This window comes from Pantherophis guttatus, chromosome 2, assembly GCF_059756535.1.
Source record: "Pantherophis guttatus breed Tessera chromosome 2, ASM5975653v1, whole genome shotgun sequence".
Classification (NCBI taxonomy): domain Eukaryota; kingdom Metazoa; phylum Chordata; class Lepidosauria; order Squamata; family Colubridae; genus Pantherophis; species Pantherophis guttatus.
Window position 1 is genome coordinate 116,300,700 of NC_142064.1, and position 23,640 is coordinate 116,324,339.

At 42.3% G+C, this 23,640-nt stretch overlaps 1 protein-coding gene across 3 annotated transcripts in view; it reads right to left on the minus strand.

Annotated features, from left to right (window-relative positions):
* Positions 1-23,640, minus strand: part of LOC117675574 (3',5'-cyclic-AMP phosphodiesterase 4B-like) — a 260,309-nt gene that overhangs the window by 167,237 nt on the left and 69,432 nt on the right. For all 3 annotated transcript variants that reach the window (XM_087886547.1, XM_087886549.1, XM_087886548.1), the window contains exons 2-3: positions 14,754-14,860; positions 9,122-9,290 (exon numbers count right to left, since the gene is read on the minus strand). In XM_087886547.1, the coding sequence (XP_087742673.1) occupies positions 9,122-9,163 (42 nt within the window). In that variant the 5' untranslated portion in view covers positions 9,164-9,290; positions 14,754-14,860. The remainder of the gene's footprint in view (positions 1-9,121; positions 9,291-14,753; positions 14,861-23,640) is intronic.

A 23,640-nucleotide genomic window follows, 5' to 3' on the forward strand; every position in this document is an offset into this window, starting at 1 on the left:
TGCCTTCCCATTTTCACTTTTCCTTGCCAAAGGCATCCTTCTTAACTACCTCAGAGCCTAAACATACGGCAGCAACAGACTGGAGCTATCCAGGGATGACTGAAAGGCAATATGAACCCTCTCTTTGCTATGTAATTCCCCTTGATTTATGTTTATAGAAACAAGGGGTGAGTCAGGTTGGAGTTAAATTCCCAAAATTCAATTCCTATTTCATCATAACCTTTACCCAATGATTTTTGGGACTATTAGCACCATCCATCATTCCAAGCTATTTGATAAGCTTTTTATGTGGATAGAAAGGACTTGGGAGAACCATCTCTGCTACCCTTAGGTCCATGAGGGAAAGGCACAACAATTAAGAGAGATTGGCTTAAAACTCTAACAATATATGCAAGAATATAAAGTATCACCTTTATGATTCACAACTTCAAAGATGTGAATAAGCAGCTCGCAGAAGTTCAATTGTAATGTAAATGTACATCCTGCTTTATAAATTTGTCACAAGGTGGCTTATGGCTACAATTAAACACAAGTCCAGGAAAGCTTTTATTTTAGCATTTACAAAAACTAGCAAATATTCTTTTTTCTCCCTATTCTTATGTGATTATAGTAATTAAGAGAAAAGTAATCCATTAGAGCATTGTTTCTCAACCATGGCAATTTGAAGATGTACAGTCTTCAACTCCCAGGCAATTGGCTGGGGAATTTTGGGAGTTGAAATCCACACATCTTAAAGTTGCCAAGGTTGAAAAACATTGCATTACAGTCTCAGCAGTTGGGCAACTTTGCCTGGGCCAAGATGCTAAGCACATTTGGGCCTGGTACCTGCACAGGGGAATTCCAACTAATGCCAGGAACTGTAGACTAGAATTGGAATTTTTTAAAAGGCTGTCATCAGAAGGCATTGGCCAACTAGCCCCATATTACTAATACAGCACCCAATGTGTAGTCCTTAATGGAACTACATCTAATGGAGGGAAATCAGCAGTGGGGTATCCCAAGGTTCTGTCAGGGCCAGTACTCTTCAATACCTTCATAAATGAGTTAGATAAGGGAATAGAAGGGGAAATCATCAAATTTGTAGATGACACCAAGCTGGCAGGAGTAGCAAACATCCCAGCAGATAGATCCAGATGGATCTCGACAGACTCGAACACTATCTAGCAAAATGAAATTCAATGTAGAGAAAAGTAAGGTTTTTACACTTAGGCAAGAAAAACCAAATGTGCAGGTATAGAATAGGGGGAAAGTGACTTAATAGCAATAATTGTGAGATGGATCTTGGAGTCTTAATGGACAATCACTTAAATATGAGCCAGCAGTGTGCTGCAGCTGCCAAAAAAGCCAATGCTATCCTAAACTGCATTATCAGAGGGATAGAATCAAGAACACGTGAAGTGTTGGTCTGCTTTATAAAGCCTTGATAAGACCACATGTGGAATACTGCATCCAGTTTTGGTCACCACAATAAAAAAGATGTTGACACTCTGGAAAGGATTCCAGAAAGACTGCAGAGAAGAGCAACAAAGATGATTAGAGAGCTGGAGGCTAAAACATAAGAAGAACGGTTGCAGGAATTGGATATGTCTAGTCTAGTGAAAAGAAGGACTAGAAGTGACATGATAGCAGTGTTCCAATATCTAAGGGGGTGCCACAAAGAAGAAGGGGTCAACCTATTTACCAAAGCACCAGAAGGCAAAACAAAAAAGAATGGATGGAAACTAATCAAGGAGAGAAGCAATCTAGAACTAAGGAGAAATTTCCTAACGGTGAGAACTATTAACTAGCGGAACAGCTTGCCTTCAGAAGTTGTGGGTGCTCCATCACTGGAGGCTTTTAAAAAGAGACTGGACAGCCATTGTCTGAAATGTTATAGGGTCTCCTGCTTGAGCAGGAGGTTAATTTAGAAGACCTCCAAGGTCCCTTCCAACTTTATTTTCTGTTATTCTGTTACTAACATCTTACATGGGTATACCTGTGAGGTTACCAGAAATTATCCTCAACTTGATAGAGACTTTATTTTAATCCACTAGAAGAACTGTAACTGTGAACTAAATTTAATTAGCCCCTATGGTTTATAATTTATTGCAGCAAATGGTTGAAAATTAAATACCTTAGCAAATATTTTTGCTACGTAAATCCATTTCCCTGAAGGATTTTGAATTGCCTTCTAACTTGTAACTGATTAACCCACTTTTACCATCTGGAGTTCTACATTCATTCATTTTTCTTCTGCTGCTTTTTAGCATGGATAAACATGATGATCAGAGAAAAGATCCAAAAGAATATTCTTCGCTTACTTCTGATTGAGACAGATCCCTTACAGAAGCTGTTACAAACAAGGAAATGGACAGGAATATAAGTGGCTATAGATACCATGACAAAAAACTGTGCTTTTGAAGATTAACCTTCCTTCCTACTTCATTTTTGTTTTCCTCTTCTACTTATATATTAAATTTATATGCCACCCATCTCACTTTTTAAAGCAACTTTGGGCAGCATCTTGCAACTCTTGCCTGATCTCCATCTAATACAAAAGAATATCTGCCACTCAAGGTTGAATTGTGGGGTACCTGTTGCTCTATGAGCTTGGTTGTTGGCTTGTAGATGTTTCATTACCCAACTAGGTAACATCATCAGTACATTAATGATATTATCTAGTTGGGCAATGAATTGTCTCCATCTGTCCCTCTCTTCCAGACCACACATGACATATACTAAATATATACATATGTATATGTCACATGATTATGTATGTATGTATGTATGTATGTATGTATGTATGCTTGGTGTATTTGGGTCTTTTCCCGTGTAAGATTGAGAGTATCTTGGCAACGTTTCGGCAGAATCTCATCTACCATCATCAGGCCTATGAAAGGGTTCTTCAACAGCAACAGCCGTTACTGTTTCAAATCTGGTGCTGGCAGATGAGATTCTGCCGAAACGTCGCCAAGATACTCTCAATCTTACATGGGAAAAGACCCGAATACACCAAGACTTACATACCTGTACCTGTGAAAATCTACATATATATATGTTTTCTTTTCTTTTCGTAGGCCTTTATGTGTATTTCTCTTTAGCCAGGTTCTTCCTACGTAAACCAAGATTTTTATGCAGCCCTAGTTCAGTGAAATCATAATCCACTAGTTTCTAGGCTTTTTTTGAAAAATACAATACATTTTAATGACTTAAACATTACCATGCGCAAACTGCAGTCTACAAAAGTTAGGTTTCTATGAAAAAGCAAATTCAGTTAAACTCAATAAGTTTATCCCATCATAGCACAAACTGTAATCTTTTCTATATGTGCAAAATCCAAACATTACCATGAATGTGTAATTCCACCAATTGTTTGCTCACCTATACAAATTACATGAGCTGACTGAACATATCAAACACTGTAATTAGGCTGTAAAGAAATCCCTTCCTTGGTCTGACTCAAGGTGCATTTTACATCTATAAACATAAGAGACCAACTATCTACCTTTAAATACTCACAAGCATCATATGATTAAACTCTTTCATTCTCATTTCCAAGCCACTAATATGGGACATATTGCCTCCAATTCCAGAGAAAATACACACTTCTATCTTCAATTTGAAGCTGTTGGTTTCTTCCTCCTCCCCTATCATTTATTTGTAAGCTGATGTAGTAAAAGATGCTACCCTGACACCTCTTGTCTCCACAGGGAATAAATGTAATACAATTATATAAGTTGGAGACTTGTAAAGATGCATAGGAAATTAATGAGTGTTATTACTGAGGTCTCCCACAAATCCCCTTTTAAACTACCAGGAGGGCCTTCTAATCTCCTGAAGGGAAGAACACGGATTCTGCATTGACATCCCACAGGAGAAGGTTATTAATGCCTTATTAATGCCCACCCACCTTGGCTTAATAGAATTAGCAGCTGTAACGGGTGTGAGCATTTTCCCTCACCAGACAAATGCACACAGAGTCAAAGAGCTACAAGCAAGAGAAAAACAGAAAGAGAATGTAGGCTGCTCCCCATCTGCTATTTATTAGCACAGCTGATTTTGGAGAAGCTGCCCTGACAGATTTGTTGCTCTGGACAAAGGATGATTGATATGCAGTGGGTTATGGTGGGTGTGTGAATGATGGTGGGCCATTTGTTTGCAGTTAAAATGAGACTACAATCCAGGGGATGATCCACTGTGACAAGCCAAGAGAAAGATGATAATGTCAATCTCCACTTCTGACCCATTTTGGTCTCCATGGCTGGATCATCAAATTTATTATTATCCATTTTTTAAAATTAATTCATTATTATACATTTTATTCTCTAGAGAAATACAGCAGAACAATGATGAAAACCATCTTTAATGCATATGGGTCAATACGAAAAAAGAATGACATTGCCATAAATGTATACTACTGGGCACCCAGCCTACCAGAGGAAATAGATGAACATTTTGCTAATCAGTTAATTAAGGTATGAGGGAAGCACCGTAGGTAATGGGGGACTTTAACTAACCTGACATTAACTTTCAAAAATCCTGGAGCACCGGGGAAATACCAGAGGACTGGAAAAGAGCTGATGTGGTTCCCATCTTCAAAAAAAAAAAAAAAGGGGGGGGGGGAAGAACCAGACCCAGCAAACTACAGACCCATCAGCCCAACATCAATACCTGGGAAGATACTGGAAAAGATTATTTAAAAAATAGACCTGTCAACATCTAGAAACGAGTAAAATAATAACTTTACTGTTAAAAACAGATCATGCTAAATGAATCTTATTTCATTCTTTAACATAGTGACTAAATTAGTGGACCAGTGAAATTCTGTGAACATAGTATACTTAGACTTCAGCAAGGCATTCAACAAAGTAGACCACAACCTACTTCTTGGTAAGCTAGAAAAAAGTGGGATAGATAGCATCAGTATCAAATGGATTTGTAACTGGCTGACAAACCATACTCAACGAGTAGTCCTTAACGGTATTATGTCTACATGTAGGGAAGTAAGCAGTGGGGTACCACAAGGTTCTGTCTTAGGCCTAGTACTCTTCAATATCTTCCTAAATGACTTTGATGAGAGAATAGAAGTGGAACTTATCAAATTTGCAGATGATAGATACTAAACTGGCAGGAAGAGCCAACACTCTAGATGATAGGCTGAAGATCCAGAGGGATCTTGACAGACTTGAACACTCAGTCCTATCTAACAAAATGAAATTCAATGTAGAGAAAAGTAAAGTCTTACACTTAGGCAAGAGAAACCAAAAATACACATACAGATTGGGAGAACCCAGGCTTAATATCAGTAACTGTGAGAGGGATCTTGGAGTCTTAGTGGACAACCAATTAAATATGAGTCAACAGTGTGTGGCAGCAGTCAAAAAAGCCAATATAATCGTAAATTGCATTAACAGAACGATTCAATCAAGATCAAATGAGATACTAATACCACTCTATAAATCCTTAGTAAAACCACACCTAGAATACTGCATCCAGTTTTGGTCACCACATTATAAAAAAGATGTTGAGACTCTACAACAGGGCTGTCAAACTTGCGGCCCGTGGGCTGGATGCGTCATGTGCTGTCCACACCCATGCCTGATTTAGTGAAGGGGGAAATGTTGTGATACGTCTCATGATGACATGATGACATGAGTTTGAAACTCCTGTTCTAGAAAGAGTGCAGAGAAGAGCAACAATGATGATTAGGGGACTGGAGGCTAAAACATATGAAGAACGGTTGCAGGAACTGGGCATGCTAGTCTAGTGAAAAGAAAGACTAGAGATGACATGATAGCAGTGTTCCACTATCTAAGGGGCTGCCACAATTTTCTGACAGTGAGAACAATCAACCAATGGAACAGCTTGCCTTCAAAAGTTGTGGGAGCTTCATCACTGGCTTTTAAGAAGAGACTGGACTGCCATCTGTCAGAAATGGTGTAGTCTTCTGCTTAGGCAGGGGGTTGGACTAGATGACCTACAAGATCCCTTTCAACTCTGTTAATCTGTTATAACTCAGAGACAAACACTGAATCAAGTGGGAGTTCAAATAGATTCTTGACAAACCTAGCAGACAACTAGGCCAGCCATACTGAACTTAGTTCAGTATGAAATGATAGAAGGAGTTAAACATGCAATATTGGAATTCAACATTATGCAAGCACAAGGAATTGAATAGATAACATCAATCATCATTATGGCCTCTTTCAAATGAAGTGGGCACCATTTTAAGAGCGGTAGAGCCTGCTTCATACCATCCCAGAACGAGTACCAACTGGGGAATAACCTTATTCAGGGACTAGGCATATATTTTTCATTCTAGCTTCAGTTTTTAATACTCTCAGTAGAGCTGGAAAACTGTCTTGAAACCCTAGAAGCAAGTAGCAGCTGGTGATAGCAGTAATGTACTGGCTGCCTAAATGATCTAAAAATGTTATTTTTCTGTGTTGAGGCTGACCTCTGGAGTGACTGCTCTGTTGGAGGTACAGTATATTTGTCCCCAATGTTATCAGTTTCTGGAAAAAGATGAAAACAAAGCTTTTCCAGAGGATTAGGGGGGTCATGACAAGAGGAATTTTTGATTTTATTGCATTTTTCTGTATTTTTTTAATATATTTTATGTTCTTTCTTATTGTGAGCCTGTATACAATTGTGGCAAGATCTAAACACGATACATAAATAATGTATAAGGCATAAATAATAGTTCATTTAAATCATGACTTGACTTAGCATTTGCAGAATAACCTATAGTTCTTGTTTATATAAGACAATTGCTGGATTCATACCTAAAATTGAGAAGCCAAACAAAACAAACAAACAAACAAACCACATTATGGTTTCACATTTGGTATTAGCCAGCTACAGGTAACTGTCTATCTGTTTAAGAAGTAATTTTAGCTCTTAAAAGAAAAGAAGTATTTCAATATTGACAAGATATAGTGTACTCTGAAATGTAATGTCCAGCAGAGGGCGGTGCTGTACCATCTCCTTTTTTTGCTTGTAATTTTTAAAAAATGCTTTACTATAGCCTGGTACTCCGGAAAAGAAAACTATAATGCAAGTGTAAATGGTTGGGCAAAATCTTAGGGCGACAAAAACTACAGTTCAGAGTTTTGATCATGTTTCCTCTGAGGAAATCCAAGCCAAATTTCTATACTTATTAGCAGAATTGGAAACCTTTGGTCAGCTGGATGCCCGATGACCACATGAACATGTCAACATTGTTTCCTTGGGAAAAATACAAAAAGTGATTTGCTGCTGCCTTTTTTTTTTTTTAGATTTTGTTTCTGACTTCAAATGTAATCTAGTCTAGAGCACTGGGATTATCTGATAATTTTTCTTCCAACAACTAATCAGACCCCTCTTAGTTTTCTCAAGATTGACTAAGATTATTAGATAATTTCTACAGATAGCACATGTCAAAAATTGGACAAGTGATTAAATGATAGTTGTTTTTCCAACCTTCATTGCAGTTTGGCTTTTTTAACAGAGATCTTTAGAGCTGTTTCCTTTTTTTTTAAGGCTAAGAGCATGTCTCTATTGTGGGACAGGCTTAATGTACAATTAATGTACAAGATTTGTCTGGGTATGCCGGGAACAGAAAGATAGAAAAGTAATATGCAACTTCTTTACATATTTATTTATTTATTTATTTATTTATTTATTGAATTTCTATATATAGATTTCTATCAATCTATATATTGATAATCATCTCTGGGTCTTAATGACATACCACTTCAGTATGAGTCAGCAATGTGCTGCAGCTGCCAAAAAAGCCAATGCAATCCTAGGGTACATCAACAGAGAGATAGCATCAAGACAACAAGATGTAATAGGACTTCATTACACTGTGCTGGTGAGACCACACTTAGAATACTGCATCCAGTTCTGGTCACCATGATACAAAAAAGATGTTGAGACCCTGGAAAGTGTGCAGAGTAGGACAACAAAGACGACAAAGGATCTGGAGGCTAAATCGTATGATGAACAGTTGAGGGAGCTAGGAATGTCTAGCCTATCAAAGAGAAAGATTGAGGGGGGGACATCATAGCTGTCTTCTGGTTCTTGAGGGACTATCACAAAAAAGTGTGGAATGACTTATTCTCTAGGACACCAGAAGGCAGGACAAGAGGCAGAGGGTGGAAGCTTGCTAAAGAGAGATCCAACCTAGAAGGAAGGAGAACTTTTCTGAGAATGAGAACAATTAATCAATGGAATAAATGGAACCTCCTGAGGTTGTGGAAGGTTCCAAGAATAGACTGGACAACCATTGGTCCAGGATGGTGTAAGATCTCTTGCCTTGAGCAGGGGGTTGGATTAGAAGACCTCAGAGGTCCCCTCCGGTCCTATGATTCTATGATCTGAAATACTCACTTGCAACATTAGAAGACAAGCAGGAAGAAAAAGTTGAAAAGTACTACAGAGAACTATGTTGACGGCTATCTGTTTAAATGGCTGCTCCAGTAATTTCCCCAGGGCACCTGTCAGAAAAAGTTGCCCTGTTCATTTTGATTTATTTGATTATATATATGATTTTTTAAAAAGGGGGGGGGGGACTTTTTTAGGAATGTTTGAAGTAAGGAAAACAAAAGGAATTGTGTTTAAACATTTTTAAATGGAATTGGGATTTTTTTTACTTGTAAATGAATATGTAAGTGAATGATCATTCTCAAATAGAGATGCTCTCATTTTGAGGTGTTTTATTCTTTTTTTGCATGCTGTACATAAGACCATATTATTCTTCTAAGTGATGACCCAGACATTTTTTTCTTCACAACTGAAAATATATTTCGAAGGGAAAAATATCTTTGCTGCATCTTAATCTTGTTAATCTTTTAACAAGATTGCTCTGCAGGCTTTCTAGCTTTGAACAGCCTAGACGCGGTCATCTGTCTTCCCAATTATTGTCCTTTTAAAAAAAAACAGTCTCCTTTTTCAAATTAATAGAGTGACAATAAACAGATAAGCAGATAATAAGACACATCATATCTCCATTTGTCTTGCTGTCAGTAAGATAAAAGCCATGAGCTCTCTCCCTGCACCACCATTAAATAGGGCAAACCTTTACCCCAAAAGGAAGCAATTTACCAAACAACCACCCCAAAATCAATTGAGATACAGCCATAAAAAGTGCTCTGCTCACCTCATCTGCAGTCACAGCAAGGACACTGCAACTTTTTTTCATGTCCTCTTCCAGCTTGGTGAACTTTGTATTCCTTCCTTTTGAAGATTTCCCAGTTCACCACCTAGCAGCCATTACAGCTGCAGAACTCCCAAGTAGGCAGGGAACTGAATGAAGGAAATGCCACCTCCTGCAAGGGAGAAGAGCAACAGAAAACTTGGAAAACAAAAAACTGGCTTTCATTGTTAATATTTTGGGCTTCTTCAGGTCAAACCTGGAAGACCCATCTTGTGATGGCTTGTGGATGCACACAGAGCAACAAATCTACTTGTGTGAATCTACTCAATTTTGGTTTTTTAATAAAACCAAAGAATAAAAGATAATCATATCATAGCTAGGGTGATACCTGAACATGCTAGCACAATACAGTTAAACCAAGTTTCTTCCTTTCATACTGCCACACTCCATAAAAACACATACAGTAGTGGTATATAATAATACAGATAGTCATCCTAATGAAGTCACATCAAAACAAAGGCCTGTGATTCAATCCCGTATGTTAAGATTTGAAGTAAGCATCACAAGACCAGATTTTAGCCAAAAGCTCTTCCATATAATATCACTTTTACAGCCTTCTTAAAAGGCAGGAGCAATAGTAACATCAGGATTTCTGGCATGGGGCTGATCAGATAAGTAGGTGATACTATAAACGGGCATAGAACTTCCTTTTCTCTCCCAAATCTCATATTGGAGAAGAACCTTCAGTATCCTTTTGTGGCATGTGTGCTCTAGCTAGGCAGAATCCAATTCAAGCTCAACGTCTTACAGGTACCAAGATGCCAACTCATACAGAGCTCTAAGTGTCAAAACCAACATTGCAAATTCTACTTGAAGTCTGTATTTGGGAACCACTGCAGATCCTGAGAGTGCTACATGCAAGTAAAGGTGCTCTATATAGGAAAGTGGGGGCTCAGTGGCTAAAGTGCTGAGCTTGTCAATCGAAAGGTCAGCAATTCAGCAGTTCGAATCCCTAGTGCTGCGTAACGGGGTGAGCTCCTGTTACTTGTCCCAGCTTCTGCCAACCTAGCAGTTCGAAAGCACGTAAAAAAAATGCAAGTAGAAAAATAGGGACCACCTTTGGTGGGAAGGTAACAGCGTTTTGTGTGCCTTTGGCGTTTAGTCATGCCAGCCACATGACCACGGAGATGTCTTCGGACAGTGCTGGCTCTTCGGCTTTGAAACGGAGATGAGCACTACTCCCTAGAGTCGGGAACGACTAGCACAAATGTGCGAGGGGAACCTTTACCTTTACCTAAGGTGCTCTATAATAATCTAACTAGGAGGTAACAAGGGCATAAATCACTGACAATGTCTCCTTTTCTAGGAAATAATAAAACTGGTGCACCACCAAATCAGAGCAAAGTCCCACTCTCCCACCATGGACTATCCAGCATTTTTGAGGAGAGTAAAATATCCCTCAGATAATGCACCTGCTTCTTCAGTGACTTCCATCACTCCTGGAGTAGTTATAAAGCCTAATAGTTTTCTAGACAAATAATAATTCCATTTTGCCAAGGCTCAATTTCAATTGTTTTTCCCCTTCTATTTCTTACAGCCTCCAGACAATGGGTTAGGACTTCTACTGAACCACTGGGCCCAGCCTGGCCTGAGGTGATAAATATGAGTATTCTCAGCGCAGATGGATGATCGCTCTCAGCAGCTTCATATCAATGAAAAACAACAGGGGAGAGAGGGAAGAAAACTTGCAACACTCCACAACGGAGTAATTGACTGGTAAATGTCTCTTCGCATTATTGGCCTGAAGCTGTTCACTCATAAATGAGCAAAACCATTGAACAAATGGTATTGATGTTGTCCTTTAGATTCATGTGGATGCATATGAAAACAGAAATCCTCAGGCAGTTGAGATGTATGTTATCCTTGTTTTTTTTTATATATATATATATATATATATATATATATATATATATATATATATATATATATATATATCTTTGCGGGGGGGGGGAGAGAAAGAGAGAGAGAGAAAGAGAGAGAGAGAGAGAGATTGTCCAATAGAAATAGAATAGAAAAACCAAAAGTTAGCTTGGAAATTTTTTTTGAACATTCTGAATGAAGATGATCCAGGGGAAATAATTATTCTGCTAGTTGACATGAATAGATTAGAAGAGAATGAGATTACAGAGTATAGAAAAAGTGATTAGGCCATGTTGAGACTCAAGAACAAGAATAAATGAGAGGGGTGATGGTTTGACATGTATCTTTTTAGAAAACAAATCTGTTTTGAATGTATACTTTAAGTCAAGGGTGGGCAACTGTGGCCCTTTTACAACCTGTGGACTTCAACTCCCAGAATTCCTGAGCCAGCTTGGCTGTCTCAGGAATTCTGGGAGTTGAAGTCCACAGATTGTAAAAGGGCCACAGTTGCCCACCCCTGCTTTAAGTTTAGTCTGTTCAAACATACTACAAGGTAAAGGATGAATATAAATTCAAACCATGAATGTCTGGTTGTTTATGATGAAAGACAGGATTAGTGAAGAACATGAAGAACACAGAGACAATGCAAAATTATAAATGTGAGACATCTGACAGTGTACATCTTGGAAAAAATACATATGGGAGAAAAGGAAAGTGGGAGTGTGTGACACAGTATTGTGATGGTTCAATTCCAAGCTACAGGGCTACCAGCTGGTGTTAATTTGGAGTGAGATATCCCCCACTCACTTGACCCCTATTATGTGGAATTTTCGCAGGGTTTGGTACTCTCCACTCCTACTTGATGTTGAGATCGTTGACATCTCATGGGATGAGTTAATCATCAGAATGCTGATGATGTCCAGTCATATATTTCTGTCCCTGGTCAATTAAGTGATGCAACTGATGCCTGGAGGCTGTGGGGGTTGATTCGGTGTGCAGCCTCGCAGTTCTTTTAGTCTCTACGCTCCTAATCGAGGAGTAGGTGGCAGTCGTGGCAGGAGGGCCTTTGCACAGTTTTGTGTTCCATGCCAGCTGTACCTCTTCCTGGACCATGAGCCTCTGTTCCATGTCACTCCTGCTCTGGTCATTTCCAGAATGAATTAATGTAACATGCTCTACATGGATCCTTGAACAGTATTTATAACCTTCAGCTGGTGCAGAATGTGGCTGCACAGACAGTTATGTGTGACTCTAGGATGGCACACATTACACTCTGCCCTGCAAGCTGCATTGGTTGCCAGTTTACTCCCAGGTGCAATTCAAGGCTCTAGTTTTGACCTTTAAAATCCTACATGTCATGGGGCCAGATTATTTGAGGGTCCATCTTATTCCAGTTACATTACCCCTCCCATCAGGTCCAGCAGAAGAGGCATGCCGTCGCTCCCATCTGCTAAGTAGGAATCACGCCATTTCTGCTGTGGTCCATGTCCTCTGGAACCCCATAGTGAGCTTAGAAAGTGGTTCTATGGTAGTTCTACTGCTGTCTTGGGGTTCTTTTTATGTTTTATTTTTGCTGTTATTTATGTTCGATTTTTTAAAAAATTATTATATGGTTTTAATTGTTAATTTAATTATATGGATTTAATTGTTCTTCTGCGTGTGAGCTGCCCAGAATTTCTTGTTATGAGATGGACAGCTATGTAAATAAAACAAATGGAGAAGTGAAAGAGGCTGAAGTAAAGGTAGAATACTGCAGGAAGAAAAGGACCGTTTGTTTAAAAGACTATTAGATTGATTAATCTCCCAACACAATGAATGGCAAGTGGATATGCAGAAAGATGATGATGCGATACTGGTTTTGTACAGAATTAAAAGAATTACTGGTACATTCCACACTGCTATGGAAGTGTGTAGAGTTACCCCAACTGGAAGGATAAAAAGGAAGCTTGATTGAAGGATTAAATAAGAGAGACCAAGATTGGGGGGGGGGGAGCAGAGAGTGTTACAGAATTATTGCTATAAAAATGAGGATAAAATTGATTTACAGACCCTTGGTGGTGCAGCAGTCTAAAGCACTATTAAATAACACCAGCTGCCTGCAATTACTGCAAGTTCAAATCTCACCAGGCTCAAGGTTGACTCAGTCTTCCATCCTTTCGAGGTAGGTAAAATGAGGACCCGGATTGTGGGGGCAATAAGCTGACTTTGTATAAAAAAGAACACCGCTTGGGGGGGGGCGAAAGTCCTACTAAGCAGGTATATACAAAAGTATGAAGGCTATTGCTTAACGCATTGTAAGCCATCCTGAGTCTCCGGAGAAGGGCAGCATATAAATCGAACCAATAAATAAATAAATAAATAAATAAAATATATTGTATATTGTGAACAGGAAGTAAAAATATACCTATGAAGTATGAAGCCAAGGAGAACAAGAAATGATTAAAAGAGGCAGAGTAAATGCAAGGCAATTGTGATAGAAATAGAACTCCTGCAGAGTGGATGGAATTAAAAATTAAAGTGATAAAAATGATCTGAGATGAAACTGAAGTGAGGGGGAATTGGCATTTTAAAGATTTGTATGAGAATGATACTTCAAAGAGCAAAAATAAACCGAATGATCTTTTAAATGTTGATGTACAAGAAAGGAAGTCAAAAATGCCATGGGGACATTTTAAAATAGTAGGTGTTGATAGTGTAACTGAGAAATGTTCAAACATGATGTGGATTGCTTATAGACTGGCTGTGAGATTTGTTCAAGGTTTGTGGGAAGACATCCATGCCTCTCAACCCTTCAAGATAGACCAGAATAGGAAACCAATTTCACATCTTTGACTGGAACTATACTTTATTGATACAGATAGTCCTTCACTTACGACCACAACAGAGCCCAAAACTTCTGTTGCTAAGCAAGGCAGTTGTTAAGTGCCCTATTTGGCCATAGCTGTTAAATGCATCACATCATAATTAAGTGAATCTGGTTTCCCCTATTGACTGCTTGTCGGAAACCAGCTAGGAAGGTTACAAATGGGTGATTACATGATCTTGGGACAGTTCAACCATCATAAATACATGCCAGATGCCAAGTGCCTGAATTTTGATAACATGACCATGGGGATGCTGCATCAGTAGTACGGGTGAAAATTGGTCAAAAGTCACTGTTTTCAGTGCTGTTGTAACTTTGAATGGTCACTGAATAAATGGTTGTAAGTCAAGGACTACCTGTAAAGGTTATAATAACAGCATGTTCATGTACATGTTGTTGAAATAATTTCTGTATAGTTTCTCCAAGGTTATTTCTCTAGCTGTCTAGAATCCCCAACAACTGGAAGAATACCATACCATTACTGTTCCTATATACACAGAGAAAGATCCACGGGCAATGATTCTTCCCCTCCAATGCGTATCTAATCCCTTTTTGAAAGCATTTAGGAAACCATCAGAGCTCGCAACACCAACTTCTATGACTTTATTAAATGTAACATGACATTCTGTCAAGCATAAATGACCAGGACCATATGTTAAATTGCAGTTCAGAAGCTTTATTGCGCAAGCCTATATACAAGAATCTAACCAACTAATGGTCAGCACTAAACTGGCTCTAGATTAAGAGTCAATGGATTTGGGGGGTGGGTGGGCTGGGGCTGGAGTTGGATCGCTTGTGGCAACATAACGACTCTAAGCTGATGACACATTTAAATCCATCCCCCAGGTCTACCTGCTCTTCTCCTACACCTTCTCTTTTGTCCCTTCTGAACTTCATTTTGCCGGTTCACCGGTCCTCATCTTCAGCATTATGGGTCAGCAACAGATTCTCTTCATGATCTAACAAAAAAAGATGATGAAAAACAAATAGCCTTCTCTCATATTTTCATCTTTTTTTTCTCCTAAAATCAAGTCCTCAAAGCCTTATTTCTTTTCTTTGTAGTAAAAGGGCTACAACACAGAGGTGGGTTTCAGCAGGTTCTGCCCAGTTCTGGAGAACTGGTAGCGGAAATTTTGAGTAATTCGGAGAACCAGTAGTAAAAATTCTGACTAACCCGCCCCCATCTATTCTCTGCTTCCCAAGTCCCAGCTGATTAGGAGGAAATGGGGATTTTGCAATAACTTTACCCAGGAGTGGGGTGGGAATGGAGATTTTGCAGTATCCTTCCCCCAGAGTGGGGTGGGAATGGAGATTTTACAGTATCCTTCCCCTGCCATGCCCACCAAGCCACGCCCACCAAGCCATGCCATGCCCACCAAGCCACACCCACAGAACCAGTAGTAAAAAAATTTGAAACCCACCACTGCTACATCCCCTTTTGTCCACTGAGACTGTGGTCCTTTTTCACTTACTTTGTAATATGTCTTGCTAAATGCAACAGGATCCAATATATGCCCATCTCCAAATATTATTTTCTATATAGTTAGTCTGCTATAGCATCTAGTGCATGAATGACAACACAAAGGAAGACTTAATTTTCTCTACCATAAGCTTGATTTAGACTTTTGTATCACTGCACACCAGGGAACATATGCGTCTGTCATTTGGACACTGTTTGCATTAATACTTTGTTGGCAAGTCTCTCCTCTAGTTGCTCCGCTTTGTTGTTTGAATGTGCCTTGTGCCTTGTCTTCTGCCTGCTTCCCAACAGAAAGTTAGATCAACCAATCAGCATGTAGGACACGCATCTCCACACAACAAGGAATTGAGATTTTGGGTGCTGTGCAACCATCTGGCACCTAGGCTTCCCCCATCAACCCCTTTACAGCAAAGGTATGCATCCCACAATTGTGGACAAGTCTAAATCAAGCTTTACAGTTCTCAGTAGTTGCTGCTAAAAAAAGAAAATAACTCCCTCAACAGATGGTACAGTCCATGACTGTCTGTATTGACAACCAATTGGGGGGGGGGAGTCACATGGGGTAAATGCAGCTAATGGCAGCTGGCCATCCTCCCTATATCAAAAGATGATAATAACTGCAAGAATGGGGATGAAAAAATAATTAAGAAAATTCTCAAATGACACATGAAGTAAGTAAGTCGGTGACCTAAATAGCTTCTCAGGAACTTGGAAGAATAAGATGGGAAACTTGAATTTGATCTTATGGTGTAAATTGATGTTATTCTCAATTGAGCAGATGGTACAGCAGCAACCAAGTATCAGCATTTATGTTACAGTCATGAAGTGGGGAATTTCATTCCAATTAATGAATTTAAAATTAGACACAAAGAAACTAAGAAAAGTCTCTTTGTTAATAGTACCAAAAAAAAAGATTTCTTTCAGGATTGAGAAATTGCAAAATTAATGAAACTCAAGCTATCTAAATTGTGTGTATTTACATTCTTATTTTTTCTATTACTTATACTTAATAACTATCTATCTTTAATCTATCTCTGTTGTATCCAGTTATACCACTGTTCCCACACATTGTAAAATATCGATGCCTCTTTATCTTTTAAACTCAGCGTTAATTTGTCCATTTCTGCGCAATTCATGACCTTTTGTATGACAAGTTTCTCTGCGGGTGTGCATGGCTGTTTCCAACATTGAGCAAAGGCAATCCTGGCAGCGGTTAGTATGTGTAGTACTAGATATTTTGTGTTCTTCACATATTTTTTATTAAGTATAAGTAATAGAAAGGGCTTTGTCTTACCTGAAAGCCTGTTCTGAGGACGGAAGGACCAGTGGTCATGTGAGGGTTAATGACCAGATCATGCCGATCGAGTCAGACAGATGATAAGCTCCTCCTCCTGCTGCTGCTTCCCAGCTTTCGGACGAGGAATGCGATGTCTGACGACGCACCCGCCAATCTGAAACTAGGAAAAAAAGAGGGAAGTAGGAGTGATACAGAAGAGCGGACCAGCGGATGAAGAGGTGGGAATGACCACTGGTCCTTCCGTCCTCAGAACGGGCTTTCAGGTAAGACAAAGCCCTTTCGAAGGAGGGGAAGGACCAGTGGTCATGTGAGGGACATGCCAAAGCCTGAGACCTATTGGGGGGATCCACCTGAGATGAAGAGGCTTGGTCCGCGCAAACCTGCTGTAGCACTCAACATCCAAAGGCCGCCTCCGCTGAAGCAAATCGGTCTATCTTGTAGTGACGGATGAAAGGCATTGGGGACGTCCAGGTGGCCGCCCGACAAATGACAAGGAGAGAGGCCTGGGTGGCCCAGGCCGCAGAAGTTGCCGCACTCCGAGTGGAGTGCACCGTGATCCGCCTAGGAACCGGTAGAGACAGGGTCTCATAAGCCGAGGCCAGGGCCGGATTTTCCTATAGGCTAACTAGGCTTCAGCCTAGGGCCTCAAGATCAAGAGGGGCCTACATTCAAATTGTTAGCAAAATTAAAATTACACTTTCACTATAGGTGAAAGGGCCTCATAAGTGGAATAGCCTAGGGCCTCTTTTCATCTAAATCCGGCCCTGGCCGAGGCGATAGTCGCCCTCAGCCAATGGCCTATGGTAGGCAAGGAAACCTTAAGGCTCAGGGAGGAAGCTGAAAGGAAATGAAAAGGGCTTCTGACCTACGGAAGGAGGAAGTCCGCCGTATGTAAATGCGTAATGCCCGGCGAACATCCCGTGAGTGCCAAACCCGTTCCCTGGGGTGGGATGGATGAGGGCAAAAATTTGGGAGAATCAACTCCTGGGATCTGTGGAAGGGAGAGTTGATCTTCGGAATAAATGTAGGATCTAAGCGTAGGATTACCCTATCTGGATGGAACACACAGAGATCGGCCCTTGTAGACAGGGCCGCCAACTCTGAAATGCATCTAGCCGAAGTAATGGCGATTAAAAAGGAAACCTTGTACGAAAGGAACCGAAGTCCCACTGTACGGAGGGGCTTGAACGGGGCTCTAGTGAGAGCATCCAAAACCTTGGAGAGATTCCACATGGGAAAACGGTGAATAGGCTGGGCCTAAGGTTGGAGGCCCCCCTCAGGAAAAGTTGGATTAGTGGACGATGGGCCAGGGACCGCCGAGAACCCCAACAAAGAATAGAAGACAAAGTGGCTACTTGCCTGTGTAAAGTGTTGGGAGCAAGCCCTGCGTCCAACCCCTTCTGGAGAAAGACCAGTACCTGTTCGGTGGACGCTGATCGTGGTTCCAAACCTTGCGATGCGGACCATCTGCTGAAGGAACGCCATGTAACCCCGTAAATCTGTATCGTGGCGGGATGACGAGCAGCCAAGATGGTATTGACCGCACGTCTGGGCAGGCTGGATCCCATTAGAAGTTGCCGCTCAACCGCCAAGCGGTCATTTGAAGCCAGGCGGTGTCCGGGTGGCGAAGAGCTCCCTGGTGGAGAATGACATCGTCGGGCAGAAGACGCCAGGGAGGACGTACTGACAGAGCCTGAAGGTCAGCAAACCAAGGCCGGCGCGGCCAGTGTGGGGCGATAAGGATCAACTCCGCCTGTTCCTCTAGGAGCTTCCAGATGACCCTGGGTAGGAGGGGAAGGGGGGGAAGGCGTAGAGAAGGCCTCTTGGCCACATGCAGTGAAGGGCATCTATCGCTTCTGCCTCTGGATCCGGAAACCTGGAGAAGAACCTGACTGTCTGGTGATTCTTGCTCGTCGCGAACAGGTCTACTGCTGGTGTGCTGAACAGGTGAGTTATGCGCAGGAACAGAGCCGGGTCCAGTTGCCACTCGCCATGGTCCATGGTTGACCAGCTCAACCAGTCTGCTTGCGTATTGTTCAGTCCGGAGATGTGATACGCCCGAAGGGATCTCAAGTTGGCCTCTGCCCAGGCTCCCAATCTCTCGGCCTCCTCCATCAGGAGGCGAGAGCGGGTCCCCCCTAGGCGGTTTACATGAGCTTTGGCGGCTACGTTGTCTGTGCACACAAGTACATGATGGTCCTTGACTTTGTCCTTGAAGACCCGAAGGGCCAGGTGGATGGCCCGGAACTCTAACCAGTTTATACTGTGAACCCAATCTTCTGGAGACCAGAACCCCTGGGCCATATGAGATTGGACACGGGCCCCCCAGCCCTGCAAGCTGGTGTCGGTTGTCAGAATGATGGGATTGGATTCCCTGAACTCCCTCCCCTTTAGAAGGGCCTGGGAAGACCACCATTGGAGGGACTGGAGCACAAGCGGGTTAAGGCGAACAATTCGTTTAGAAGCTGAAATCCGGGACTTTTGATACGGGAGAAGAAACCACTGCAGGACTCTGCAGTGGAGACGGGCCCCTGGTACGATGCCAATGCATGAGACCATCTTCCCCAGGAGTTGAGAAAGTGTCGCAAGGGAGACTGGGTACCCCTGTGCAATGGAGCTGACCAGAGATTGCAGACTGGACAGACGCTCCTCGGAAAGGAAGACCCTGCTCTCAACCGTATCTATAACAGCCCCAAGGTGTTGGATGCGTGTGGTTGGTACCAGATGGCTCTTGGCTTTATTGATGGAAAAGCCATGAGTCGTCAAGACCTGGATGGTGGAGTCCAGATCTTGCTGTGTTCGGACCTCCGAACTCGAGAGAATAAGCAGGTCGTCCAAGTAACATTGGATGCGGACCGGCTGAGCTTGGAGGTGTGCCGCAATGGTGGCCATTAATTTGGTGAAAACTCGGGGAGCCGAGGAGAGACTGAATGGGAGGGCATGGTACTGATAGTGGCAAAATTTGGCATAGGCCGGATGGATAGGGACATGTAAGTATGCTTCCGTCAAGTCGATAGACGAGAAGAAGTCCCCGCTTCTGATGCCCACCAGGATAGATTGGAGAGACTGCATCTTGAACCGCCGGTAGGGGATCCAGCGGTTCAAAGACTTGAGGTCGAGAATAGCTCTCCAGCCACCCGAGGATTTCTGAACGACGAACGGGCAAGAATAAAAGCCCTGTCCGTGCTGCTCCTGAAGAACAAGTTCAATTGCCCGAATTTCTAGAAGATGTTGGATGGCTGTTGCCAGCAGGAGCCGTTTCTGCCGATCCCGAGAAAGAGGGCATCGGAGAAACCTGTTGGGAGGAGTGGAGAGGAATTCAAGGGAGAGGCCCCACCTGACCGTCTCCCTGACCCAAGCGTCCGAGGTAGTGGACTCCCATTGGCTGGCAAAGAGTGCCAGGCGGCCCCCAATGGGAGGGCTAGACATGCAGTTATATACGGGCGACCCCGGCCACCCCGGAAGGAACGCCTGGAGTGCCCTCTCTGGTTCTGGGAGCCTTGACGGTCCGGGGGTCAGGAGCGGGCAGGAAAGGCCCTGGGAGAGCGAGCCCCGGAATAGGAGCTGAAGGAACAAAAGGAACAAAACGGAGTTGAAGAAGGCTGCTGCTCCGATCGTCTGGACACATTGGGAAGGATACGTCGTTTGTCTTTAGTCTCGATTACCAATGGTTACCAAGGGAGCCCCAAAGAGGGAATGACCATCAAATTTGGAAGTGGCCAAGCGCCACTTGGATTTGGCGTCCGCCTGCCAATTACAGAGCCATAACAAACGTCGAAAGGTCACAGAGGAACCAATCGATTTGGCCGTGAAATGGGACAAGTTAAGTGCCGCATCCGCAGAAAATTCCAGGGCTGCCAGGATTTTATTAAGATCCTGATGGGCTCTAGTATCTGATACTGGGAGTCTATTCTGTAATTGCTTTACCCACAGGATGGCAGCCCTGTTAAAAAATGATGATGCCAGGGAGGATTTAGCTGCCCAGGCCGAAGCCTGATGTGCCTTGACCAACGATTGTTCAAGGCGTTTGTCCTCTGGCCGGAGGTTATCCTCGGGAGGCCCAGCTAGATTGGAAGAAGAGGACAGGGCAGCCACCGGAAGGTCCACAGTAGGGATTTGGAGCAGGTTAGCCAATTCCGGGGCAAGATTATACAGACGTCTGTCCAGTTGGTTGGGGTTAGGCCCCGAGGCTGTACTTGTCCACTGCTTCTTTAAAACCTCCCTGAACAATTTAGGCCCTGGAATTTCTTCCATCTCTACCACCGGTTCTTCGAAGAGAGGAACCGAGGGATCAGCTTCCCTGGAAGAGGAAGGTTGTTATGAACCCAGCCGGGTGGTTAACTTTGCCTTATGTAAAAGTGAACGATACAATTGGGGCTTAAATAGACCCACAAATGAGGGTTGGTCAGGAGGTAAATCCTCATCATCAGAGAGGTCAGCCTCCCTAGCATCCTCCCCAGAAAGGGACAGATGTTCAGATAAAGCAATGGAGGGGCCCGCGACCCCAGCTGGAACCTGGCCCTCATCTAACTGAGAGCCTTCTCCCTCTGCATAGGAACAGGAAGCTGACACCCAGGATAAAGTTCGGCATTGCAACTCTGCCTGGACCCCTTTTTGTATTGCAGATTGAAGAAATGAAATTAATTCTGGGGAGATATTATCCTCCTTCTGAGCAGCCCCCCCATCTGAGGCCTGTAAACCAGGAGCCTGTGAAAGAGGCACATCAGCAGTGTCCCTTGAAGGGGAAGGATCAGATTGGGCCCCAAATAGAACCTCCCTCTCTTCCCCTTGAAGGGGAGATACATAATTCCCACCATCAGGAGATAGGAGGGGCAGATCCTGGTTAGGGGCTTGGGCCATCTCAGAGACTATGGGGGGAGCTGGAGATGCCAGGCCTGGATTGGAAGCTTCAGGATGAACGGGAGTTGTTACTTCCCTGATAGAGGCCTCCTTGATGGCCTTTTGTATAGATTTCTCTATTGCCAAATGTAATCGTAGCTCCTCCTTGGCTTGAGCAGCTGCCTCTTTCTTCTCCTTAGAAGAGGAAGTCATTTTTGATCTTTTGTGAGGCCCTGCTGCAGAAGGGCCTGGGGCAGTGTCCTCTGGAGCCAGGCGCTTGGAGGCCTTGGTCTGGCGGTTAGCCATTTAGCTAGGGCTGGTATGCCTCCAAAATGCCACAAGGGTACAGAAGATGACGGCCGCTATTTGCACAGTTCCAAAAAGGCGGCCTCCAACTGTTAAGGCAGGGAAATAGACCCAAAGAGAGTCTGGTAGGCCTCTAAGGGCCATGAGGATACTCCCAAAATGGCGGCTGCTATTACTCAGCCAAAATGGCGGCCGCTATTACTCAGCCCAAAATGGTGGCCACCAGCGAAAACGAGGCAGACAGCAAATCCCAAGATAAAAAGTGCCTCAACTTTACCCTCCAGGAGCTCCAGAATCGCCGCTGGTGCAGGAAGCGTATGGGGGAATTCCCCAGGAATGCTAAAGCCGCTGTGGAGCTTTGGTGCTGGAATACCGTTCCGCTGTGGCTAGTTGATGCGATGAGTGGCAAAGCGGCTTGGCTGCGAGGGCGGCTAAAGTATTTTGCTCCGAGGTGCCGTTTTGCAAGGGGAATCCCCCCCTTGCAGGATTAGCCGCCCATGAATCGCAACGCTGGAGGGAGAAGGAGCCGACAAACACAAGGGAGGCTCCAGCAGCGGGCTCGGGCATGAGCCCTTCTCGCTGCCAAGGGGAGAGGCTCAACCCTTAGGAGCCTCAATCCCCCTGACCACAATGGTCCAGCAGGCTTGGGCCGAAGCCCTTTTCGCTGAGGCACCTTAAATATCAAATAAAAATTTTTTAACTAATTAATTCAATTTAGATTGTTCAATTAATAAATTTTTTAAATTATAATAAATTCCTTTTAAGAAGAGCAATGGAGGGTGTGTCTGATCATTAGCAGATCGAGTCAGAAAGCTGGGAAGCAGCAGCAGGAGGAGGAGCTTATCATCTATCTGACTCGATCGGCGTGATCTGGTCATTAACCCTCACATGACCACTGGTCCTTCCCCTACTTAGAAAAAATAAGAATGTAAATACGCACAATTTAATTTTGGTAAATAACACACGAATTACTGTCACAAGAAAAACACCACAAATAGCTGTTGTTGAGTGATATAATTTTTTATGTTTTTAATGTAATAAAAGTTTAATAAAGTGTTTTTTTTAAAAAGCAAGAAACTCAAGCTATCTAATAGCAATACACAACTCTCAAGCGTGGCCTTCCTTCTTAAGAGAGTAAATCTCTGCTACACATGAAGGAATGGGAAATTGTTAGCGTGATTCAAAGTTTCAGTACAATGGTCTTTCCAAATAATTTGCAGCCTGACAACCAATCCTCTTGGCTCAAAATAAGACCTCTTCTCTGTTAATTAAGAAGCTGGTAAACTGATTCTTTTCTTTTTCTTTAATTTTGAGTAAATAAAGTCCTTAACTGCTCCTACTCTCCTTCGCTGATATCAGCTTATTCTAAATTGTAGTTTTCCCATTAAGTATGAGCCAGTTGCCAAGTATCTGAATTCTGATCTCGTGACCAAGGAGATGCTACAATGGTTGAAAGTGTGAAAAATGATCATAAGTCACATTTTTCAGTGCCATTGTAACTTTGAACTGCACTGTTCAAATGCACTGTTGTAAGTTGAGGACTACCTGTATAAATATAATGTATAGATGTACCAGGTAGTTTATGATGTAAGAGATGAACTTTATAGTTACAATTTACAATAAGAGTACAATACGTCTGAGAGACTCAATATACATATATTAAATGACAGGATTAAACTAACACCAAAATAAGGATAAAATAAATTTAATATATTTATTAATTTATTTAGTATAACTATAAAAGGAAAGAGGTGGACAGAAGGGCTTTAGCAATAAGTTACAAAACATAATGATTATTTATTTATTTATTTATTTAT